This window comes from Myiozetetes cayanensis, unplaced genomic scaffold (assembly GCF_022539395.1).
Source record: "Myiozetetes cayanensis isolate MyiCay16 unplaced genomic scaffold, myiCay2020 scf12, whole genome shotgun sequence".
NCBI classification, from domain to species: domain Eukaryota; kingdom Metazoa; phylum Chordata; class Aves; order Passeriformes; family Tyrannidae; genus Myiozetetes; species Myiozetetes cayanensis.
Genome location: NW_026086826.1, coordinates 8,825,886 through 8,849,292, shown reverse-complemented (window position 1 = coordinate 8,849,292; position 23,407 = coordinate 8,825,886). Strand labels below are relative to the sequence as shown.

Here is a 23,407-nt window from a genome sequence, read left to right as displayed (position 1 = left end):
CTTTTGCAGAACAATCTTAGTTTGATTTACAGACCCATGCACACTTTATTATGAAAAATAGAAACGAGAGTGCACAGGCTGCCAATTTAAATCTACCGGCTGTGAACTTTGTATTTTGAGGATGTAAATACTCAGCTGGTATCTCATTGATTCTTAATCGTTGGTTGAAATTGAGCAGTTCTTTCTTTGTATTTCGTCTTTCCCCACTGATCTTGCTCCTGTTTTAGCCTAGTGAAGGAAAGCCTGTCTCGGACATGTAAGCGTAGCTCAGCCAGCCTTTTTTGATTCATGTGAACGAGAATGCCAAGGCATTTTCCCAGTGTGCTCTGAGGAAAATGCTGATATTTGAATAATTCAAAAATGCCCAAAGCTCTCAAACTTCATTCTCAGCTATTGTTTTGCCCGATCTATTATGCATTGAAAGCCTAGATTGTGATTGATGAACTGCCTGTAGCAGTGGAGGGGAGGTTGTCTGTTCTGTGTGTAACCCATTGCATAAAATTAATCCCATGTAAAATGATGCTGCCTGTACACAGGTTATAGGGGAAGCATTGCACATTTTTTTGGGGTGTAATTGCTGCATTAGACAGGCAACATTCAGCAGAGAGCAAGCGCTTCCATTCTGCAGGGCTTAACAAGTGTTGTGTCTTGTGCAAAAATCATAAATCCTGTGGTAGTTAGCGATGCTTAATGAAAACTGTATTACAGGTCACCCAGGTTTCAAGACTCAGTAGATTCTGCTGCTCCATGCCTGAATGGAAGTCACCCGGCTCATCACATTAAACAAGAATGCCCGAGTGATTATAAGGTTCTGTCTGAGGCTTCCACACATAGGAGGATTACGGAGGGGATGGAGCTGAGAGCCTCCGGTAGTCTGCATCCTGAACTAGACCTAATGAATAATAGCTTTACAAATTCACTTTCATCCTACTTGTTTAATAATGAACACAGCTCCTCCCTGGGTCCTTTGTCACTTGGCACCCCTCAGCACTCAGCCAGGCTACAAACAAGCAACCTGAAGAAGAGATGCATCTCTGTTGTGCCGTCTTCAGCTGAAGGGATCGATATTACCGCGATCATCCGCACGTCGCAGACGTCACTGGTCACCTGTGTGAATGGGCTGCGAACTAATGCAGCTGGCATTTCCTCTCATCCTGTGGAGATCAGTCATCACAGTGCTCAAAAATCCTCTCAGCCCCAGTCTTGCTCTCAGCCTGGAAACCCTTGCAGTATTCCCTCCCCTCCAGCATGTCTTGTACCTCTTTCCGCTGAGTGTGACAGAGGTGACTGTGAGCAGATACAAATGCAGCAAGTGGAGGAGAATGGAAGCCTCAGCCTTATGATGAATGGTACTGGCATTGCTCACCAGAACACCTCGCACAGCACCCAGAAGGTGAGTTTCTTAAAACAAGAACCAGCTGACGATTATTCCTCCAGTGCTGATCTTTTCCGCCATCACCAGGGGCTACCTCCCCCTTACCACCTACACCAGCAGCTAAGCCAGACTCAAGGGACTCTGCCTCACTTAAGCGCCTCCATGTCTCCCAAGTCCCTGCAGCCCAGTGATGGGGATGAACAGGACCTGAGCAGTGGCAAACAGGTCTGTCAGTGGATTGACTGCAGTGCCACTTACGACCAACAAGACGAACTGGTCAGACACATAGAAAAGACTCACATTGACCAGCGGAAAGGAGAGGACTTCACTTGCTTCTGGGCAGGCTGTGTCCGCCGCTATAAACCCTTCAATGCTCGTTACAAACTGCTGATTCATATGAGGGTTCATTCTGGAGAAAAACCAAACAAGTGCATGGTAAGTCTGGATTATATTTGTTTGAATAGAAACATAACTGCTCTGCTCTGATTCTTGCTCTCTCTTCGATCTTATTCCAGTATAATTGTTGTGCTTTCCTGTAACTTAGTCTGCAGCAGGCTAAAGGGGAACTGGAGAAAACCTTAATCTAGAAGGAAATGATTGAGTAAGAAATACTGTAGTTCTTGGAAAAGGGATTCAGTTTCCTTATATGAGAGCTTAAGTTTTAATACAGTGCTTTGTTTTTTTAATATTCATTAAAGCACTAATAAAGTGATGATCAAAGCACGTAGCCGTCATTTAACGTAAAACAAAGTCACTGAGCCTCGGGTGACATTTTTAATCAAGAAACATAAAACACATCTAATGAAATTCTTTTCATTCCTTCAGCTGAACAATAACCATAGAGTTGTGAGTGCAAAAGTTTCAAATGGTAGCTTAGAAAAAAAAAAAGAAACTTGTTAAAGGATTTTAAACAGTTAAAAAATAAAAAGAATATATTTAATTACATTTTCAAAGGTTGTTAGGGGCTTTTTTAATTTGCAAAACAGGGCTTTAAAAATAAGTAAAAACCATTGTTCTCTTCTGATCAAGAAGATGTAAACAACAGCAGTGTTCCAAAAAGAGGATCTTGGGAATAACACCATCTCTGCATCTGCCCACCATGATGACAATATGGCCAAACTAAAATAAAAGTTAATGACTTCCATTAAGCTTTCCACATGTTTGAAACAACAGTGATATAAGACCCTGACTGAAACAGATGAAGCAAAACAAGTTTGACATAAGCTTCCAAATTGGGCCATGAAATTTGGAAAGTCTTATTTGTAACGCCCACGTGCGTGTGCACACACACACACACACACACACACACACGAATAAATACAGACAAAGGGAACGATTATGGGAGCAGGTTGTGGTTCCTGATAGGCAGAATTTTCGGCTATATGTCTATTTTATTGTTTTGATCAGAGCATGATAGAATGGAAAATGCATGTAAGAAAGTTAGATCATGGCAAACTTTTCCACGGCAAGCTGTAGCTTTCTATGGAGGAATAGGAAAGAATGTTTATAGAAAAAGCTTACTTTTTTTCATTTGTTCAAGAAAAAAGCTTGCAGGCCTGCAATAGTTATGGAAGGGAGAAGGAAGAAAACAACAGTATTGTTTTGCAGAGAAAAATTTTCTCTGTAAATCATCGTCCTGATTATCTCTTTATTTCCATTGGGTAAATGAAAAACATTATCTTAATGTCTGCATTGTTGAGTGGGTATTCCTAAAATAATACTGGAAACAGTGCACATACTTAGAGAATACCATCAAGTTGTCCAAGATAAAATAAAAACACTCTAAGATTTCCCTGTTTCTTTTTCCTTCGAGAGAAAGAACCAACCAGCTCACTCACATTTTGTAAATGTAGGAATGAATTTAACTTCCCACGCATAGCTTTTATTAAGTGATAAATCATCAAAGGATAATACAAATTTCTTCTTTCTAAGAAAAGTATAGGTAAGTAAGCTGTGAAAGCATACTTACACATTTTATTTTAGCCTACTTCGGGGTTTTTTTTTTTTGATCTGGAGCCAGATCAGTCTTCTTCCTACTTTTATCTCACACTTTTAAGAAGAAATAGTTAAAATGTGAAGGGCTGATTAGCTTTCCTGTGATGCTGAAAGATTTAGTAGACTCTGTGGGTGAGGGATCTTTTCTCTTTTCCTGCAAAATGTGTATTTGACAGGTATTGTATAGCGGATTTCTAATGTTACATTCCCATTCCTACAGAAGACTCAGTAAATCAGGGACATTAAATCGTGTAATATCTTAGCAAATGCTAAAAATTTCCTGCTTTTCATTATTTTCATCTGCATTAAAGTACCAGCTTTTGATAACATCTCAAGGTTTTACGCTGTGAATGGGTTGGAAAAACCTTTGCATCTGATGTTGCAGACAGCCTTTATGGCATATGTATTTAGCCTTGGCATGTAAGTGTATAAAGATCTGTTTTATAGGAGCAGATACCGTAGTTGTTCCCATACATGGAATGGCCCTATCACAAGTAGGAGCTTTCCATTGGCTCAACTTGGAGTTAACTCTCCTCTTCCCAAAATAAGAGCCTTCCACTGTCAGCAGAGGTATCACGTATTAAATCTTACAGTCTGGAATCCTGCGTGGAGTAAAGTGGATCCAGCAGAGCACATGAAAAACGTGTCTTTGCAAATTCAGTTTTCTACCCTGGAAAGGGCTTGATCTAGCAGGGGCAAGATCCAAAGCTGCAGCACAGCTCCCTAAAGTTATTAATATCAAGTGGGGATTATTTGCCTGGCGAATTCCATTCTGCTTTAAATAAGGGTTGCTGTGCAGTGTTGCATTGTGCAGTGATGTCATGTCATTTTAAATGATGGCTTCTCTTTTGATGTGGTAATAATTGTGCTGTTATTCCTGCAAATTAAGAAGGCAATTCGTTCTCTGTCTATAGAGGTCTGAGATTTTGTTTCGTTTTTGCTGTAGCTCTGTTAAAGTAACTTCACATCTCTTGGTATTTGTAGTGGAGATTTTCTTTCGCTGTTCACAATTACCCATTGTACTCTTTTTAAGCCCTTGATTTTGTTCTCTCTGTAAGATTACTGCCTGACTAGGTATTGAGCTGCTCAGGAGAAGCAAACAGCGAGCAGCACCCCGCCCTCATACATAAAAGTACTTCTCCATGTAAAATTATTAATTTCTTATGACAGGCTTTGCTACTATGTACTGTAATAGACAAAGGCATTTTGGAATTCAAGCTACTTGAGAACAGGAAATACATGAGACATTTTGATTGAAAAGTAAATGGTTCACTAAAACTGCAGTTAATCCTTTTATTATCTTTCCAACAGCAGTTTCCACAATACTTTCATGAGGTAAGCTTCCTTCAGTCCAACTGTAACACTCTCATCGTTGCAGCTGGTTTGAATTTAGCGAGCCTGCTTCTTTCTCTGCTACAGACAGTCGGCAGGCAAAACAGGGTCTGGTGCAGAGCACTGCTGATATTTTGGGTCCGTATTCTGCTCACTGCGGTTCGTTGCCAAAACCGGTACTATGAGTATTCTGTTTTCATATTCCGTTAAACATTCTAATTAAGCAGTGCCTTCTTGTCATTGTGTCCCTCGGTTCGGTTTTTCCTTGGGCTCTGCAAGTAGTCTGAAGGAAACTACCTAATCTCTTTGCAATATCCTGTTATGTTTCATACTTAACTCATGTTATTTTAGTTTTATTAAATTTGGGGTTCATCTGCATTATAATCAAAAATATATCCAACAAAAATAATGATGCAATGCCTTTAAGACTTTAACTTCTAAAGATTAATTTCATGCTTTTTTAGATTTGATGTCCCAGACAATTGGAATTTTGATAGTCTGAGACAGCAAAAATTAGCAAGCTTAAATGGTTTTTATTTAAAAAAGAAAAAAGAAAAGAAAAGTTTCTCATAGCTGCATCTTTTGCTGCCTTTCAGTTCTTCGAGTACTTTGGTGAGTAGAACTGTGCTGATCTCCAGATATTGCATCCTTGGTTTAAGCCTCTGCTTGCAAATGTAAATATAGAGCTGCTCATTTAGTTGTCTAGAGTTGTTTGATTTGGACAGATCTGTTCTTGGCTTATTAGTTTACCCTCTTGCACTCTTGTGGCTCCATAAAGAGTAGAAAATTATGTTCCCATCACTGCCTGTGTATGTGCTCAGGGGCCTCCACAGAGAGGATCAAGGTACATGTATTTATCTTTACGTAATTTCTACATATGCAATTAGTATTTACAGAAATTGGGAATGCTAATGTATGTGATATCCATGAAAAGAACTGGGTAGGGATAATATTTATTTTTATTGTCTCTACTTCATGTATTTCAAGGAAAATGCCTCCTGCATATGCTCTAGACCTGTCTGTCACATTATGTGCTTGTCTGGATGGTTAAGACTTCAAAGCAGAATCGGGGGTTTTTTAATGTCTGCATGCAAAATACTCAGTTTGGGAGGAGTCTCCATGGATTGATTTGGGTGCTCTGTTGTACACAGTGAAATTCAGCACCTGTGCTGTTTGTAGTCGGTTCTTTTGAATCCCTAAGGGTGAGACACTATAGGTACTGCATTAAACATGGGAAAATTGAGACAGAGGAGATAAGTAACATGCTTAAAGGCATCTTGAGGCAATTCCAGCATTCCAGTGCAGATCTTGTGTTCAAATCACTACATCACACAAACTAAATTTGCAGTTTACCTATGAAACAGATTTTTGTACAGATTGCACAAAAGATAGCGCTGGGGCTGAACTCCCTGTTATTTTTACTGCAGGTCTCTGATGCTGGTGGTTGGACATGTCATGGACATGTGAAAGCTTTCATCAGAAGGCTCAGCTGCATCCGTAACACTTCATGGGCAGCAACCTGGTTATTGGCAGTGCAGGAGGAAGGGGCCTGTTGAGCAGATTAGTATTATTGCTTCTGTTCCTAAGGAAACCAGCACGGAATCTGTGTTCTCAGTAGATAGTGAGTATGATGCTGTCTGAGATCTGTGGGGAGTGTGTGTCTGGCAATGCATGGTGAGAAATGAGATCTCTACGGGCTATAGCCACAGATGAATCTGAGGGACAACCCTGCATCTCTGAGGAAAATAGGTCTGCATGCACCAGCTTACACGCTTTTGAGTTACTTCACCTAAACAATGAGTTTCCATGCCTGACTCGAGGGAATGTTGTGGAAGTCTGGAAAGTATTTTCAGCTTTTAGAATGGAGGGTGTCATGCACTGATGCCAAAGGAGTGCTTTACAAAAACAGCAATAATATTAGGCTCACTTTCTTTCCTTTGAAGTCAATAGTAGGAAACATCCATTCTATCAAAGCTGCCTCACCAGAGATCTCTCTTTTTATTAGGTCTCTGATGGCATTTCCCGATACTGTCAAGGAACCGCAGCATTAAAAACACTCTGATTAGAGGAGTAGACAGCAGGTCAGTGGTTTTGTGGAAGTACAGTGTTTGTTTACGAAGCCCACTGCAGATTCCAGGACAATACAAATGGGTTTAAGCCTGCCCCAGCACTGGAGGGCAGGCTGGCAATGGGCTTTAGGCCTGGCTCCCTGTCAGCTCATGGCCAACCACCCGGTGAATTTGAACTCTTGTCTGTCCACAGAGAACTCCGCACTGGCAGATCTTGCAGAGCAAAAGCAGTAGAAATTATTGGGCCTAGATTCTGTTATGAGCGGGATTGTCCCATGTTTCAGTGCAGTAGGACAGAGATGCAAATGGGAAGCAGAGCCCAATGGTCTGACACAACCTTTGGGGGCTTGGGACCTGCCTTCTGGAGCTGAGCTGCATAGGGGGGAGCTGCCAGGGTTTTCCCTGAGGGATTATCAACCTCCCAGTTCAGTCCTGGGATTGCTGACCCTTCAGCACATTCTGTGAGGTGCATTTGCTTTATCAGGTTAATAGAAAAATGGTGTAGGACGCTGGCCCAGATGAAATTGTGCTCTGACCAAGCTGGGCTGGCTGCCTTTTTTGTTACTGTCCAGCAGTTTGATACGAATTAGGTGTGGCTGGCTGGCCTTCAGGTTTCTTTGTTTGCGTAAATCTAAATAAATTAAAATCAAGTAAATTCCAGTTGTTGCTGCCAGCACCCATAATGGTTTTCAAGTTCAGTTTTGTGCCTTAAAAATGTTACGCAGGACACGGAAGAGATCTGATAAACGGAATATGGTAGTTAGAGGTATAGCATGAAAATCGCATGGAGGGGGCTTTCGAATACATGCTTTCTTTATCCTACAAGAACATTTAATTCAACAGGATTTTATTTCATTGGACTTGATAAATTAATAAGTAATTTGGGACCTGGTTAAAGTGTACTATTCCTGAAGATTTCCTGATATACAGATCTGGTAACAGTGTGTAGGTATTGCTGTTCAGTCTTTTAAATAAGAAAAAAGGGGAGATATTAACAATAATATCACCACAACACAGTGAGTGCTTGCCCTATGAAACTGCCTGCCATAGGATATAATGTAATTAATTGCCACTATTATGGTTCTCACAGTGTTGGATAATTTCCACTAACAATAGGTGGTATCTACTGAAGGTAAGGTGATAGGGCTAAGCAGGCAGTGGTTTAGGGAACAGATAGCTTTGTGACAAAAGGATGCATATTCATTCCCATGCTTTGTGTTAGAAATTTTGCAAGGTATTCCATCATTTTTTTCAAACCAGTTGTATCACAGTAGAGCTTTGAGAAGAAAACCATTAGTGAATGGGAGTCACCTTCCATTTGGAAAACGGAACGATGGAGGGACAGTGAACAGGACTGGAGGAATTTATTACTATTGGCATTTTCTAAAAAGTGTACTACTTTCCATTTCAGAATGAAAAAGTGTTAAAAAGACACTTTCTTTTGTTGTTTGAAAGCTTTCCTCATTTGATTTATTCAGTGTTTTTACTTTGTTAGTGCAGTCCCCCAAGCAATTATATTTCAGCTCATCCTGGACTGATTTATCTTCTCTTCATTCTTCAGTGTTTCGATTTGGCTACTGAAATACATATTTTTTTACCACAATTTCAACTGTGACCTGATTTGAATACAAGGAAAATGATCCATTTTCCCACAAAGCTGCAGATATTTGTCAGAATCCTAAACACTGAGCTTTTGAAAAATACCTGGCAGTGGTCTGATTGACAGAGGACTTCATAAAGGGAGGGAACACTTCTGTATTAGAAATGGGGACTGTGCTGCTTGGCCCCGTTGTGGAACACAGAAGAGGTAGTTGTACCAGAATTCCTCCAGGCCAAGCAAAGTCATTCATGTTCTCTGTTGAACAATATAGGCTGAAGTATGGCCAGCTTCAAAAAGTGAAATTTATTAGTTGTGACCTACGATGTCTGGCTGCCAGACAAAGTTCTAGGCATGTCTCCCAGGTCTTTTTTTGAAAAATTTCTTCTACGCTCCTTTCCCTTCCCTTTGCCCAGTTTGCACACAAAAACATCTCGATACCATGTTTTTATCTTTATTCTCTTATCCCACAAAACTCGACAAGTTTCTTTCTCATTTTAAGACACTCAGAATTATTTCCAGCTCTGCTGTGGCCTGGCTTTGGATGAATCTCCACATGTAGATTTATTCAAACCTCAGTCTCAGCACAGACCTATAAACCTCTCATGGGGCATCACCTTTTGAAGATATCTTGCAAACAGCCTCCTAACTCCCAATATATTCCAGCTGCACCACAAGATCACTTTCTCAGCCATGCAGATGAATGGATTTTATCACATAATAATCACATCTGAAGAGCAAAAAGGGAAAGGCTTTACGTCCTCAAAGCACTGGGTTTGCAGTAACTTCAGGATTTCTGTAGCTCACCATTCCTCTCCCCTGTAGCAGAAGTGTGACAAGGTTTCTTTCTCACTGTGCCTCCTGTCTGGGAGCAAATCATCCCTCGGTTTCACAGTGTGAATCTGCACAGAAGTAAAGATGAAGTGATACACCCTCAACCAGTCAGATGCTTTCTTCACTTTAGTCATAAGTTTTACAGAGCAGGAAATACAATTGTGAACTACCTGCTTCCTGTAGGAATGTCTGAATACAGCTCAAGAGTATCTCAAAGATGTGTCCAGCAGTTGGGTCCTAAAACTATAATTCTGCAAGGTCCAGCATCATTTTGGGAGGGTGAGGTGTCTCTGGAAGAGCTGGGAAAGCAGGTTGTATTCAGTGATTTGAAGGCAGTCTGCAGTTATCTAACATCTAGGAGCAGTGAGAGAATGTTTATTCCCCCTGAAATTAATTTAAAAAAATTTGCTTCTGAATATTATTAATCTTGTCGTTGGACTTGATGATATTTTTGGGTCCCTTCCAACTCAGAATATTCTGCGATTCTGAGATTTAGAAGTCGGAAAATTTGTAAGTTTTAAAATTTTGAACAAAGTATTTGTGATTGTGTTCTTGAGGTTAAGGGCTCAGCTTTATTTTATTTCTTTGCATATGTTCTGTGGGGATTATTAAAAATGGTATGGAATTGTTCAGAACTCTCAGTAATTTAGTCTCTCTGAACAGTGATTAACCCCAAGAAGGAAAAATAGTTTGTATCACCTGGCAGAAAGCTTGGTCAAATTAAAAAGCAGTAAAATTAAATATTGTTAAAAAATTGTGCCAATGATATACTTATTAATGTTTCTTATTAGGCCCATACGTTTTAATACTCTGTGTTAGTGAAACCTATGTCATTTAATAAAAATGTTAATCTGCATTTGTGGGCAGCACAGAGGCCGTATAGTGTACTCTCAGGGGAGAAAAAGGAATTTAGTGCACATTAAAAACTTTATACAGTCTTTTATGCAGTTGGATGTCAGTGCTCAATGTGATGCATTTGTTTGTTACTTTGGGGCAAACCAGCAGCAGTTGGCCTTTGACACGGGATGAGAAATGGAAAGCTCAGGGTGTTTATCTTGGGCTGCACTGAGGGCCAGATTCTGAAACCTTCACTTGCTCATTCAGCAAGTGGGCCTAGTAAAAAAATAACATGCTGTTTAAACTAAATACATCAAAATGTAACCTTCTGGCATCTGACAGCTGACATCGAGCAGGATTTTCAAAAGCAGGCCTGGTTTTGGGTCACTTTGTTTTGAAGGTGCCCTGCTCTAACAAGGCACCTCTGAAATTGAAGTTCTCTTCCTCTCAGACCAGACAGTGTGGAACTGAGTTACTGAAACTTTGTGAACACTTCTGGAAATTTTGACCTGGATCTCCTTTCCCTTACAAGTGCAATGAAATAAATTTCTCTGGAGAACAGTGAGGGTGAATAATTCACAGCAAGGTACCGAAGCCAATAACATAACACATCCATAATGCTATTTTGCATCTCTAGTCATTCCCTCTGCTGAGAATCTCAAAGCTCTTTCAGGCTTTCGCCTGCCTACAGCATTTCTTGGGTGATGAAAACTCGTGTGCCCAAGTTCTAGATACAGTCGAAGTAAGTCAAATTACTCTGCTACTTTATGTCCCTCTCTAAATTGGTGTAGTTGTAAAGAACCCCAGGATTTTAACCAGGGAATCTGAGCCCAGAGTGGTTCAGCCAAAAAGTGCCAGAAGTCACACACTGAGGACCTGGCAGAAAAGGCAAGAAAAAGACCTCTTTCTTACCAAAGTGTTTTCTCTTCCACCTATTTGGTAAAGTCAGGGTGAGGCTGTGCACCTTTACTGACCAGAAGGTCTCCTCTACTTCAGAGCATTATTCACATGAGTAAGGGTATGCAAGACAGCAATTTCATTCAGTTGTACTGTGGCTTTCAAAGAAAATGTTACTGTTATAAAGAATTCAGTGTTCTGTATGCTGTCTCAAGGACACCTGTATTTTCTGTGTTTGGGTAAATCAGAAGTGGCTTCATTTCAAATAGCTGTGCATTCACATCACAGACATTTGTCAGTGCCTGACTTTTCTATTTACATCCCTGGGCTGATTGTGGAGTCAAGGAACAATAGGAGTTTTATTTCAAAGTCTGCTTTAGTTGTCTATAGCAGTGTCTTCCCCGGATCTGCTTCTTTTATTGTTGTGTACAGATAACATATGTGTGAAGAGATCCTACACTCAGGTACAGTGTAGCTGCAGTGTTAAATAATTGATATTGATCTTTCTTTTGAAACTGCATCCAAGGCATTTAAAAGTGGGAAATGGAAAAAGCATGTTCTCATAATCCAGCTCAGTAAAGTTTGCACAACTGCTCTTTGTTTCATCATGCCTACAATAAATCTTTCATTTTTGCCAATTGAGAATGCCTACTAAATCTGCAAATGATTACTTCTCTGAATTGTGTTGGGATTCTTGCAATACATTTTTCTTACATGGGTAATGATAAAATAAGAGTCCATCAAAAATATTTTATTGCCTGGCAGAGAGCCTTTTATGAAATGGTTTTGATTCAAGGAGATTCTTCCAAGTGTTTTAGAACCGTTGCTTACAACTTCCCTTTAACCCTTGAATGGAGAGCTGCCAGGCCCTGGGAATGTCAGGAATAGTGCTACAGTGAGCTGGTGGAATGCAGGACCTGGATATCAGTTTAACCTGCAGCCCTTGGCCTCGGCCTGAGCGAGGGCTGCTTCAGCCTGTACTTGTAAAAGGGATTGTGTTACCACGAGATTAGAAAGCTGATGAATGTCAGGGTGGTGGGAACCTTGTACAACTAATCTGCTGTATCCATGTTGATATGATTTCACTCTTGTTTCAGTGAGGAAGTGAGGAAGATGGAGTATTACAAGAAGGAAAACACAAGGTAAAGCTGGTAGGGCCATCTGAGTCACCAGTCCTAGCCTCTGTGATCCCAGGTATCGTAGGATAATCCCTTCAGGATACCCAGAGGCACAGAGCACCTTCATGTCTGTGCCTTCCAGAAGGTGTGTCATCAATAGTGTAAGTCAGGTCTTTCAGTCATGTGAAACAAATCTTGCCCTTTTCCCCCTTGGTTTCAAAATGGGCACCACTACATTTGTCTGCCTTGGCCCAGGAGCTGCCCAGCTCTAGGAATTGCTTTGCTTTCCCTTACAAAGAGACACAGTCTCAACCCGGTTCCCTGTAGACCTCGAGCAAACTGCCCCCACATAAAACAAGGCCCAGGGGGCTTCTTCTGGAATGGCACGAGTCATGATGCCTGAAAACACATTCTAGAACTGCAGGGAGAAGGGATCTGGCAAGAGATCTACCTTGTGGTACTTCCTTGCACTCACAGAACAGCAGTAGACCTGACTCAGTGTGGGATGCTCTCAACAAAACCACATCAGTTGCTTGACACGTTGCCCACTTGCCTCCGTGTAATAAACTGTCTCCTCAGAAGAGACAGGGGACATCAGAGAACAAGCAGATTATGTGAAAACATTTTAAAGTATCACACTTATTCACAGACTTTTATCTTCCTGCATATCCTCAAACATAATGATATTTTTAATTGCATGATTGTGGTGATCTCAGAGTTCACTGTTTACAGTGCTTTGGTCTAAGTAAACATTTTTAGCTTGCGCTTTGTCTTCAAGGCCAAGCAGTGAAAAGATGACAGCAAGCACCCAGGAACCAGACACGCATCAGATGCACAGAGCACACCAGCTTAGTTGGTGTCTTTTAACCAGGTAGATGCTAAATAGCATGTTTTACATATCAGACTGGCAAACCTCTCCTGTATAAACCTTAATTCTGGGCTGAAATGATACGCCAAAGTTAGCTCAGATGATCACTGACCATTTCTGTTCAGATTTTGAAAGGAGGCAGTCAGAAATACTTCTATGATCTTTGCTGAATTTAGAGGGAGAGGTATTGGAAGTACACAGTGAACATGGGAAAGGCCAGGTGAGGGTTTCTGTATCATCTCTCCTCACAGAGGGATATTGAAAAGCAGCAAATTTAGGAGTTTGTAAAGGAAAGACTTTTTAACACTGAGCAGAGTTGAAGGGATCAGAGTGCAAGGAACCTTTGTTAAACTTGGGTGTTCTTTGCTGGGGACTGTGACACCCCCAGCCTTCCTCAGTACCTCTCAGTCAACTTGTAGCTGGGCCACTAGAGTGAGAGCACGTTTAAAACATGAATATTGTAGCTGCATTACTTCATTTCTAGTGCTGTAAAAATACCATTCTCATAATGGGGTAATGGCCTGCAAGTTCTCATGATTTCAACTGTTTTGGAGTTACAGGAGTTCTGTTCCTTTATGGCAAGCATCCATTTCTCATTTTAACATCTTTGGCACTCGCCTAAAGGATGGGAAATTAAAAAATGATTAAGGGGACAGTGAGACAGTCTTTTAAGGAAAGATTAAAGGAATTAAACTTGGGCTCGGGTGGGGAGAACAAGGAAAGGGAGGGATTGTTTAGAAGAACATAGAAAATAAATAGGGGCGATGAGGCAAAATCAAGCAGAAGAGAATTTAAAGCTAATCTTTCACTAAAAGTTTCCCAAAAAGGAGCTGTATTTTAGAGTGGAATAATTTCGTAGTGGAGATGGAAGATGCCCAACTGTATGAATAACATAAGCTAGACTGTCTGAAAAACTGGAAATTAAATTGGAGTGAGTAATTTTGAATGCAAACTTGCTCCTCATTTCTGCCATTCTGGGAGGATAGATTATTGCATTAATAGGTGGAAGAGAAGGAGATGCATTAGCAGGCACAGGAATACAGCTTAAGCCTTCAGGTGTCTGCACTCAAGATACTATTTGTATGTTTTTGTCCCCCAAGATTGTGGGGATAGTCACCATGCAGAGCATGGGATGCTCAGCATCCCCTGAGCTGGGGATCCCACCATCCTTCCAGGCCAGACTCTCAGACCATTTCACAAACAGATGCTGTCATTGCACACTGGCAAGTATGAAATCAGGGATGACTGGCTAGAACAGTCAGTTAGCCAAGAATGATACCTTTTGTTTTGTTTGACCTTAGCAGATTTGACCTATATAGAACAAAAAGTTTCTCCTCACCGTGAGTGAAAACTGTGCCACTGATTCCAGTGAACACTAACGGCCCACTTGGACCATTGTGCCAGAAATGACTGTGCCATGACACGTGGATGTTTTATTTCTGCTGTGAAACTGGGCAGAGAAAGGCTGTTGAGCACAGCAGCTCCACCTGCACATTCCTGGTTCAACTTCTCCAGATCCAGGCAGTGAAATTCCAGTGTTGGATCCAGCTTGTTTGGTTTGCAGTGATGAGTGTCCCAAAGCCCTGGGAATGAGAAAGGATTATCTTTGTGTAACCCCAGCAGTGAAAACTTAGAAGGTACGTTAAGTTTGGTGTGAATATTTTAGCTTTTCAGATACAGCTTCTGATATGTGTCAATTGTTCTTGGAAAATCAGGGTTGGAATACGACTCTGAATGGCAAGAGAAAGAAAATGGGTATTGTAGTCATCCCAGATACTTTCTATTTCGATTGTTTATAGCAACGCTGACAGAAACTAACACTATACACAAAACTGGTTTTGAAACTACCCTATTTTTCAGAGTTAATGACCCACAGGCTAATGGAAATTTGCCAGTTTTTACCAGCTGGGATCTGGCCTGATTTTGCTGGGAAATAAAAGTGCAAGGCAAAGAAACCATTTGGATTTCTGAAAGTTTGTGATGGTTGTCTTCTCTCATTACAGAGCCTTCACTTTTTTGGTATGTTGCATTTACAATTGACCTGTACTTAGCAGAAATGCTCGCTTTGTCCAAGGACAGCACACCCTGATCACCCAGGAATTCCCTTTGACAGCTGCTTTTAGATGCACTTCTGTGAAAACCGAAGCCCATCCCAGTCAGTGTGAAAGGACTGGTATTAAATCATGGCTTTGAGGATGCACTGACACAGCTCAGCTGCTCTGGGTCCATCCAGTAGAGGGTAGTCATATGCATTTTATGATACACTCCTTCAAGCACTCGAGTCTTTCCCAGGTATTACCTGAGGACTTCTCACACCATAAGCACGGCTGACTTGGCTCACATAATTAACCTGGGAAAGGCAGACTCTGTACCTGAGTGCATTTCTTTGTAAAGTCAACAAAAAAGGGAGAGTGAGCCCTTTATACTAATTATATATATAAAAATTAATCCCTAAAGGCAAGACTATATAATGTGCATTATGTTCAGGCAAGTATGGGATCATTAGTGTCGTTGATAATTTGATTTACCCCCATGGCTTCCAAACAATACATGGCTCGTAGCCTCGTGGATTGGTGTGTGTTAAGAATTGCATGGCAGCCTTGCATTTTTAGAAGGAAAGCTCTTAGGTCTTACTATGATGAAGACTCTTTTGTTATAAAAGTTTCTTTACTGAGAAGATAGATGTTACTTCAGTTCACACTAAACAAATTGACTCTGGAGTTTTCAGTCTCAGTTTGCCAGAGACAAATTGTGAAAGAGTCTAATTGTAGCCTAAACAAAACCATATTTTCCTTAAAAACATGGCAGTGTATCAGTCTGAATCTGCGGTGCTTTGCCCAGGAACCATTTCAAGAAAAAAAAACAACTTGTGCAAAGTAGCCACCTTAGACAAAACAAACTATCAAACCTGTATATTAAACTAAGTGCTTTTGATTGCAATGCTGCACTGAAAACGTTGTCATTGTTTTAATTCTGTCCCTCCATGCAGTCAAACACACCGGTGTATACTTAGGAAAATGGTAAATATAGAATGGTGGCAAAAGTAGCTTAAATACAGTTACTGGTAAACAACAATAGCTGGATTGTCTAATTTCCAGGACTGGTTGCAGCCCATTTTCACTTAGATTATGAAGGATGAAGAGTAGAGAGCCTTTAAATCCTGATTCCTAGTTCTTCACAACATTTATCAGTGTACAGTGGCTTTATTCATGACCTGAGTCTGGTTCTGATAAATTCTGAGAACTGTTTCATAATGTTATTGTAGAAATTGTAGACACATCATTTAAGCTATCAAGTCGCTGTGCTTACGTGAGGGCAAGAGATGTTGATGGGAAGGACTAAGAGTAAAAGGGCTGATTATTCTGCTAAATGTGTAGAAATTTTTGCTGATGAGAAGGCAGCTCTCTGCTGCTGGGTGTGCTGGAGCAGCTGTAGGGTGGTCATTGCACTCCCAGATGGAATCCTGGCTAAAGCTGCTCTCCCACCCTCCCACCTGCACTTGGATTTGGCCATCCACTGTGGAGCAGCAGGTGGAGGAGACACCTCTACTTCCCCACGGTGTCTCACACCTGTGGTTTCTCCAGGCAGAGCAGGGTCTCCATCCTTTGTGCACCTGCGTGGAGCCTTCCCAGCTGCAAACTTTTTAAGCTTCTGCCAATTCCTAAAGGCAAATTTCAGCAGCGCTGAAAGCAGGGGCAGAATTCCCATTGACCGCAAACAAGCAGGAACACAGCCAAGGCCAGAATGATACAAGCTTAATAATCAATCCCCCATTCCCAAGATGCTGAGAGCTTCTGCTGCAGAGGTGCACAACTTTCCCTGGGCTTTGCTTCACACAGCCCCAGTGTACGGCCCCTCCGAACGCTGCTCTCTCTGAGCTCCTCCACATGTTTGAAAACAGGGTGATTCAGTTGGGTGATTCAGTTAGGGAGGCTTTGAAGCTTTTTAGCTCAGGTTTAGGGAAAATATGCACCATGAATCATCCAGGAACTTTGTTTTCTCAGTGAATTCTGTGGTAATTGCACGTTACAGCAATGTTTAGGGCAAAACAGTGTAAGACATGGGAGCCTTTTGTTGCAGCCAAGTGTTCCTCAAATTCAGCAGACAGCACATGCCTGGCAGTCAAGTGGGATTGGGAGGGGGGCAAGAGGAGGGGGCATGTCTTGTTTTAAAGTATCAGTGAGCACTACTAAAAGGACAAGAAAGGAAGCAACTCCTTTATCCTTTCTTCCTTTGTAAATCCGTCCCTCTCTGTTTCATGGTGAATTCCAGGATTACCACATGGTGATCACTTTAATTTTTGGTCTTGGGGTAGGCAGGAAAAAAAAACTGAGGTAAAAGTAAGTGGGCAAAGGACAGTTCATTCTATATTAGCCCAGTATATCAGTTAATTCAATAACTGATAAAACTGCCAGCTGTGGTGCTTAGGCCCATGTGTTTGTTGCATCCCCCTCAGCACCCTTCTGATGGTATCAAGGTTAGGCCTAAAAGGAGCCCCAGCACCATGGGCTGTGAGTGTCCATGAGGGGCAGTGTGACCCCTGTGCTGATGTGGGGGAGCCTTTGGCAACTGCCAAGGTCAGCAGAAGGCTCAAATACTCTTTTTTCCACCCATCTTTTGTAATGGTCAGTCTGTGGAGGGAGCTGGTTGAGAACAGGAAAGGAGCTGTGAAGAGCACGTAACATTTATAGGAGCCTGAACGTTCCTCAGACCCAATGTAAGATACAGACTTGGAAGTACCAGAGATGATGTAGACGGGGCTGGTGTTTGGCACAAGGAGAGGTGAACATTTGGGTTCAGGACACAAGCTCTGTTTCCCCTTCAGGAAGGCAAAAGGCAGCTGTGTGGGAGTCCTGTGGTTCAGCTGCAGTGCCTGTGTGTGTTTTGTTTGGATATTTCTGATCTTGTTACCTCCTTGGTTGGTACTTTGGGTTTTAGCAGCACTGTCCTATGCAGTATTTGTTTTGGAGCGTGGCTTCCAGTGTTTGTTCTGGGTCTGTTCATTAATAATAATGGAGTGTGAAATCTTAACTCTTTTTTTTTTTTTTTTGTGAGTTATCAAAATAAATGCAGTCCTTGTGACCAGTTTTAGTCATTTGTGGCTATATGATCTTGTTATTTAAATATTTGCTCATCACACTACCTTTTTGCTGCCTTTGAGGAATTAAGTTCACTGAGAAGGGAAATAGTTTCTCCTCTACTTCCAGAGTTACTCATGACGTGTTTGGAAAGACAAATAGCAGGAGAACGCAGATGAAATGTGAAGAACACGTATAGGAACTAATGGTCTCACAACTGGGAAAATAAGAAAATCAGAGGTTACATCATATTATTGTAAGAATACATTATTTTGTTTTCAAAAGTGTTATTCAACAGTGGGATGAATCCTTTAGTCATTTAGTGTTGGAACTTCGAAAATGGCTTGTGGTTGTTCCATCGTTCTTCTCACGCAATCCCCAAAGACACAGAAGTTAGAGGCAGTGATTAATCTTCCTGTATTAATGGTCTGAACCAGCATTTACTGATGTCAAGAGAAAGCTCCTTATGTACTCCAACAGACTTTGGAGCAGGATGGCGATTTTTAAAAACCAGGCACAAGCAGCAAATGAGAAGCAAATTAGGAAAATCTTTCCAAAGCCTGTAGTTTAAGAAATTGATGAATTCTGTTGAAAGACTATCTAGAAACCTTAAAGTATACTTAGAAATACAGAAACACATGGCTTAGAATTCATTGTGATCATTTCCTACCTTTGATCTTTTCCTTTACTTACCATCACTTGTGTGCATGTGTGTATGTGAGAGTAAACAACGTAAACCTGATTGTCTGAAGATATACATATGCTTATATAATGCCATAAATGAGCACAGTGTTTGTGTAAATTTCCTATGGTATATATGGCCAGTATAAATAAATTCTTGTCACGGTAGTGGTTTTTATCTATATATTTTCCTTATAAACTAGCAGGTAATAATTTAATTCAAAAGCTCCTTCCAAAAATGCAATTAATGTCTTTTGTTATAGTTTCCCTGGGTTTAATAATCCCCTCTTCCAGATTTATATTGGTTTCTGGAAAGTAATGCTTATTAGAGTGTTTTTCCAAATTGGCCACAATAATCCACTGAAATCTGCCAGCTGAATCATTGCTATGCTTGTGAAATTGCCAGGATCGCCTGACAGTTATTACTGGAGTGGAAGGGGAGGGGAGAAGGGAATGAAAGTTTCATAATATGTCACTGTTATTGATACCTTGGCTGTGGCTCTTGGATTTGGATTGATATGTTTGCTGAATTCTATATGAAAGATGGAATGCCTGGTGGTGGATTGGCAACGCGTGCTATAATGGAGACAAAATTCAATAATTTCATTAGACAACTTATTTTACTCTGGGCATGTTTTAATGCATATATATATATATATGTATATATACATGTGTGTATATATGTAAGCATAACATGTATGTCTGTGTGTACACAAACTACCCCCTTGCCCAGCCTGGTTCTTGAGAAACGGAGGGGATTTATACTCCCCGAATTAGGGTCATGCTTTACATGCCAAATCCCACTACCTGTGCAAAACATGTTACCAAGTCACAGTTAAATCGTTCACCTGCTGCCAGGCACATCTGACATCTTCATGTGCTCATTCTCTTCTGTGCCCTGCAGGTGGTGATGGAGGCAGGGAGTGAGTCCCCATAGGTCCAGTATGTGTTGTTTGCTCCCACACTTCCAAAATAACTGAAAGGTGATGATCCTGCAGTGTCTGAATTAATCATCCTTGCAAACTCCTGCAAAACCGGACCTTAACCCTCATTTTGAGAGGAATTCCGTGACAATGGAGTGTTGGATCCTACTGCATGGTTGTAAAGGTATATAAAAGCAGAGCAAGGCTGCAGCCTGCCAAGGCTGTGCCAGAGGGACAGGGACAAAATGCCTCTCCCATTACAAGCCTTGGCAGCACTGCTGGGACAGACCCATGTGGGGATGAGCACTGCAGGCTCTGGGTGTCTGGGACAAATATTGTGTCCAGCAGCCATCCCTGGTGAGACTTTGCTCAGGGCACTGCCCACCCCCATGTGTGGGATTTATATTCTGCTGGTGTAAATAAGCTTTTGTTAAAACCATCCATCTGACTAATGGGCAGGAGGGGAGGTGTAAGACGGAGTAGCTGCCCAGGCAGCCAGGCAGTTGTGCAGGAATGTACCAGGACATGCTTACATGGGAAAAATGGTGGCTGTCATCGCCCTGCTCAGGTCCAAAGTCTTCCTGATACAAGGGATAAAAGCTGTTCTGGCTTGGATTTTTCTATTTGTGTTGTTGCAGGACCTTGATTATGAAAGATTTGCCTTTTTTTTGGTAGGTTATGGGCTGAGACAGTGGATGCCCACTTTAGTGTAGCCAGAAAAATAAGATTCTTAAACATTCTTTCATTCCCCAATATGTGATTAAAGACAATGTCCATCTCAGCAGAGATTAATGTGCAAAATGATGCTTTAAAGCTCTGTGCTTCCCCTAATTTTCCTTACGATGAGGGTAAGTTTCCCTTAAGCCCCAGCCAGTGCACAAGGCAGATTGCTTTGGAGGTGGCTTTGTCATCCCTTCTGTGCCCTGTCACACGGGCTCAGCTCGAGTGCTGTGCAGTTTGGGGGAGCAGCCACACAGACATGCTGCCCCCTGACATGGGTTGTGCCCTGTCTGTGCAAGCCCGAGTGCCAGGCAGCACATGAAGAACCATTTACATCTGAGCACCAAACAGTGTGTTAGCACGAGCCAACTGGGCTGCAGAACCGCTCATCTTCAATTCTCATAGTCTTGTAGTTTGTAAGACAATTTTTATTACTCTGATTGGGACAGAGATGACTTTTGTAATGTCTGTTTATGCCATTTCAAACTTGAACATAAATCTCATTTTTTAAGGGGATTTTGTGGTTTTCTTGGCTTTATGAATTTTTTTTAATCCCTCTTTTATGCATTCTGCTAAATTAAACCAAAATAAACCCGGGGAAAAAAGTGATTCTTTAAAACAAATATATTATTTTATCCCTTCTTTGGACAGGAATTTTCATTGGGAGACAAGGATAGAACATTCTATTCAGCCTCTGCCTGCTGATTTACGCTGCTGTCGTTACAAAAGCCATAATGATGTCCAATAAGTAGTAACAGAAACTGGAAGGAGAAGCTTTGTAATACAGTGCTGCTCCCCTTTTTCTCCAGCAGCTTTGTTGGTGGTCTACACATAATTACAAAATGTGTTTAGATTTTAGAGAGAACTATGCAGTTTCTTTTGGTTTAGGAGAAGTTCAGGCCTAGGATGGCATCGTGTAGGCTCCTCCCATGGCTCTGAGGTGTAGGAACCTGCAGGTGAAGAAATGGTAGCTGTTGTTTTCCTACAAAGCCGACCTTGGATTCTGGAAGGGGGTACTTCCACCCATGCTATGGGATTCTGCTTTAAGTGCTAGGAATAACAGTGAAGATTGGAGTGTGTATACACAGCAGTGTGAGCCTGCAATCTGATGGATTGCTACGAGAAACCAAAGGTATTTGATAAGCCCATCAGTGGTTTATGGTGAATATGTGTTGATGCCAGAGCTCTGTTTGACATGTATAAGTACTTGGAAAGGTCACAAGTGCTATCCAGCTGCATATCTCATATTAAAGTATGTTTGTTATTGCAAGGTAGTAAGAATGGGTTGTCACTTGAAATTGAACTGACAATATCATTCCAAAGGTCCCATCAGAGCATTGTTGTGATAGTAGAGGCAGTGGCGTCAAAGAATGAGGACTTGCCAGCATCTACCACAGAGCAGCAGGTGAGATGTGACTGCTTTCCCCTGTGTTTATACACAGAAAATGACTGTGGTAACCTTGTGGTATCTGCTGGCAAATACTGATTTGTTAATGTTTATCACAATAAGTGGTTGATATTTTATCAGCATTACCAAAGCTGCATTTTAAAATTCTGCTTAATCCCGTTATTTTCAGCTGCTCATTATTAGGGCAGTGTGTTGTTTATGGAGGTTGCTTCCATATGGATAGCTGGAGTTGTGTGTTGTGGGAGGGAAAGTTGGCTGGTTTGCCTATATAAGTGTGTAAATAGGACTTGGTTTTGGGTTTGGGTTTTTTTTTTCCAGAGTAAGATCTCTCCCGCTGCAAAAAGGAATGTTGTCATACAGACTTGACCACAAGTGAACTGCACTTGTTAAATGTTTAGATGAACAAATAACATTTGCAATAGAAAAAAAAGATAATCTTCTTACGTGGAAAATTTAGGCAAAAATGTTTGTGCAAAAAAAGTCTTTTGTTCTTGGCTCCTTATTCTGAGTACCTCTAGCAAAACTCTCTGGGGCTGCTTTGGTGCAAGTGGGATCAGAATCCAGACCCTTTGTGCCTGGTATCCCTTGACTGACTAGACAATGCAAAAGAAACATGCAGCATCAAGTTGGTTTAGCAACTAATATTTGACAATTTAAAAAAGTTTTCTTTTAGGCAGAGTTTTATGTAAAGCTGTTTACATTAAAGTGACATCCAATTAAAGTGTATCATGTAACCCACATCACAGTTCAGCACACATTTTCTGTTTTAGCTGACATATGGCCCCATTTATGAAAATAAAAATCATCATGTTTTGATGATATGTTCACGTAATTTATGTGGAAAAGCAGGGGGGAGAGAAGCAGGGAGAGGGAATGCTTTTGCTGTGTAAAGCTATTATTTTCTGTGATTCATTAAGTGTCTTTTAACCCATGTGCACAGGCAAATCCCTCCTCCCCCAGTTCCTGACCAGCCCCTCTTCCCCCCAGTGTCCGTGCTGGACAAAGGGACTTCATTTCTGCTGTGGGCAGAGACCGTAGATACGCAGAAACACTTTGTACAGTATTATCACATAGACATTTTACACTAAGGGATTCTTTAGTGTTCTGTAGAGGAGATAAATTAGTTAACCTAAAACCAAATCTGTGGACAGCAGAGCTAATTCATCCCGTTTTCCTTTGGTTGTCTCAAGGCTGAGTGCCTGTGAGGATTCTCTGATGTCTAGGAAAAGACAGTCTCCTACTGAGGTCTTCTCTTCAGTCTCTCCTCTCCTCTTCTTAGCTGCCAATTTTCATAAAATTGAGTAGGAACTTTATGTCTTTGCAACCAGCAGTCCTCTGTCAATTTACTTGGAATTTTCTCTGTGTATGGAAAAGTCTGTCTCTTGCACACCTAAGTGTTTCAGGAAAGCCAGATTGCTTTCATTAAGGTAACCTATTGATAGGATAAATGATTCTTCTTATGAAGTGGCCATGAATCAGAGACATGTCAGCACAAACTGGGGTGTCTCAAGCCATCTACAGCCGAGGCTGGTGGTTTGGAGTTTCTGTCAGCACCCCGAGCCTCGCTGACATTGGCTCTGCAAAAAAGAATAAGGTTCTAACCTCATTTTAATCTACTTCAGGCAGGACCATGGCAAAGCATTATTTAAAAGTATATCTTTGCATTTTTCCCTTT

General features: G+C 41.2%; 1 protein-coding gene across 2 annotated transcripts in view; it reads left to right on the top strand.

The window, feature by feature from the left end:
• Positions 1 to 23,407, top strand: part of GLIS1 (GLIS family zinc finger 1) — a 180,375-nt gene that overhangs the window by 91,745 nt on the left and 65,223 nt on the right. For both annotated transcript variants that reach the window (XM_050307576.1, XM_050307575.1), the window contains exon 4: positions 709 to 1,810. In XM_050307576.1, coding sequence (XP_050163533.1) covers positions 709 to 1,810 — 1,102 coding nt within the window. The remainder of the gene's footprint in view (positions 1 to 708; positions 1,811 to 23,407) is intronic.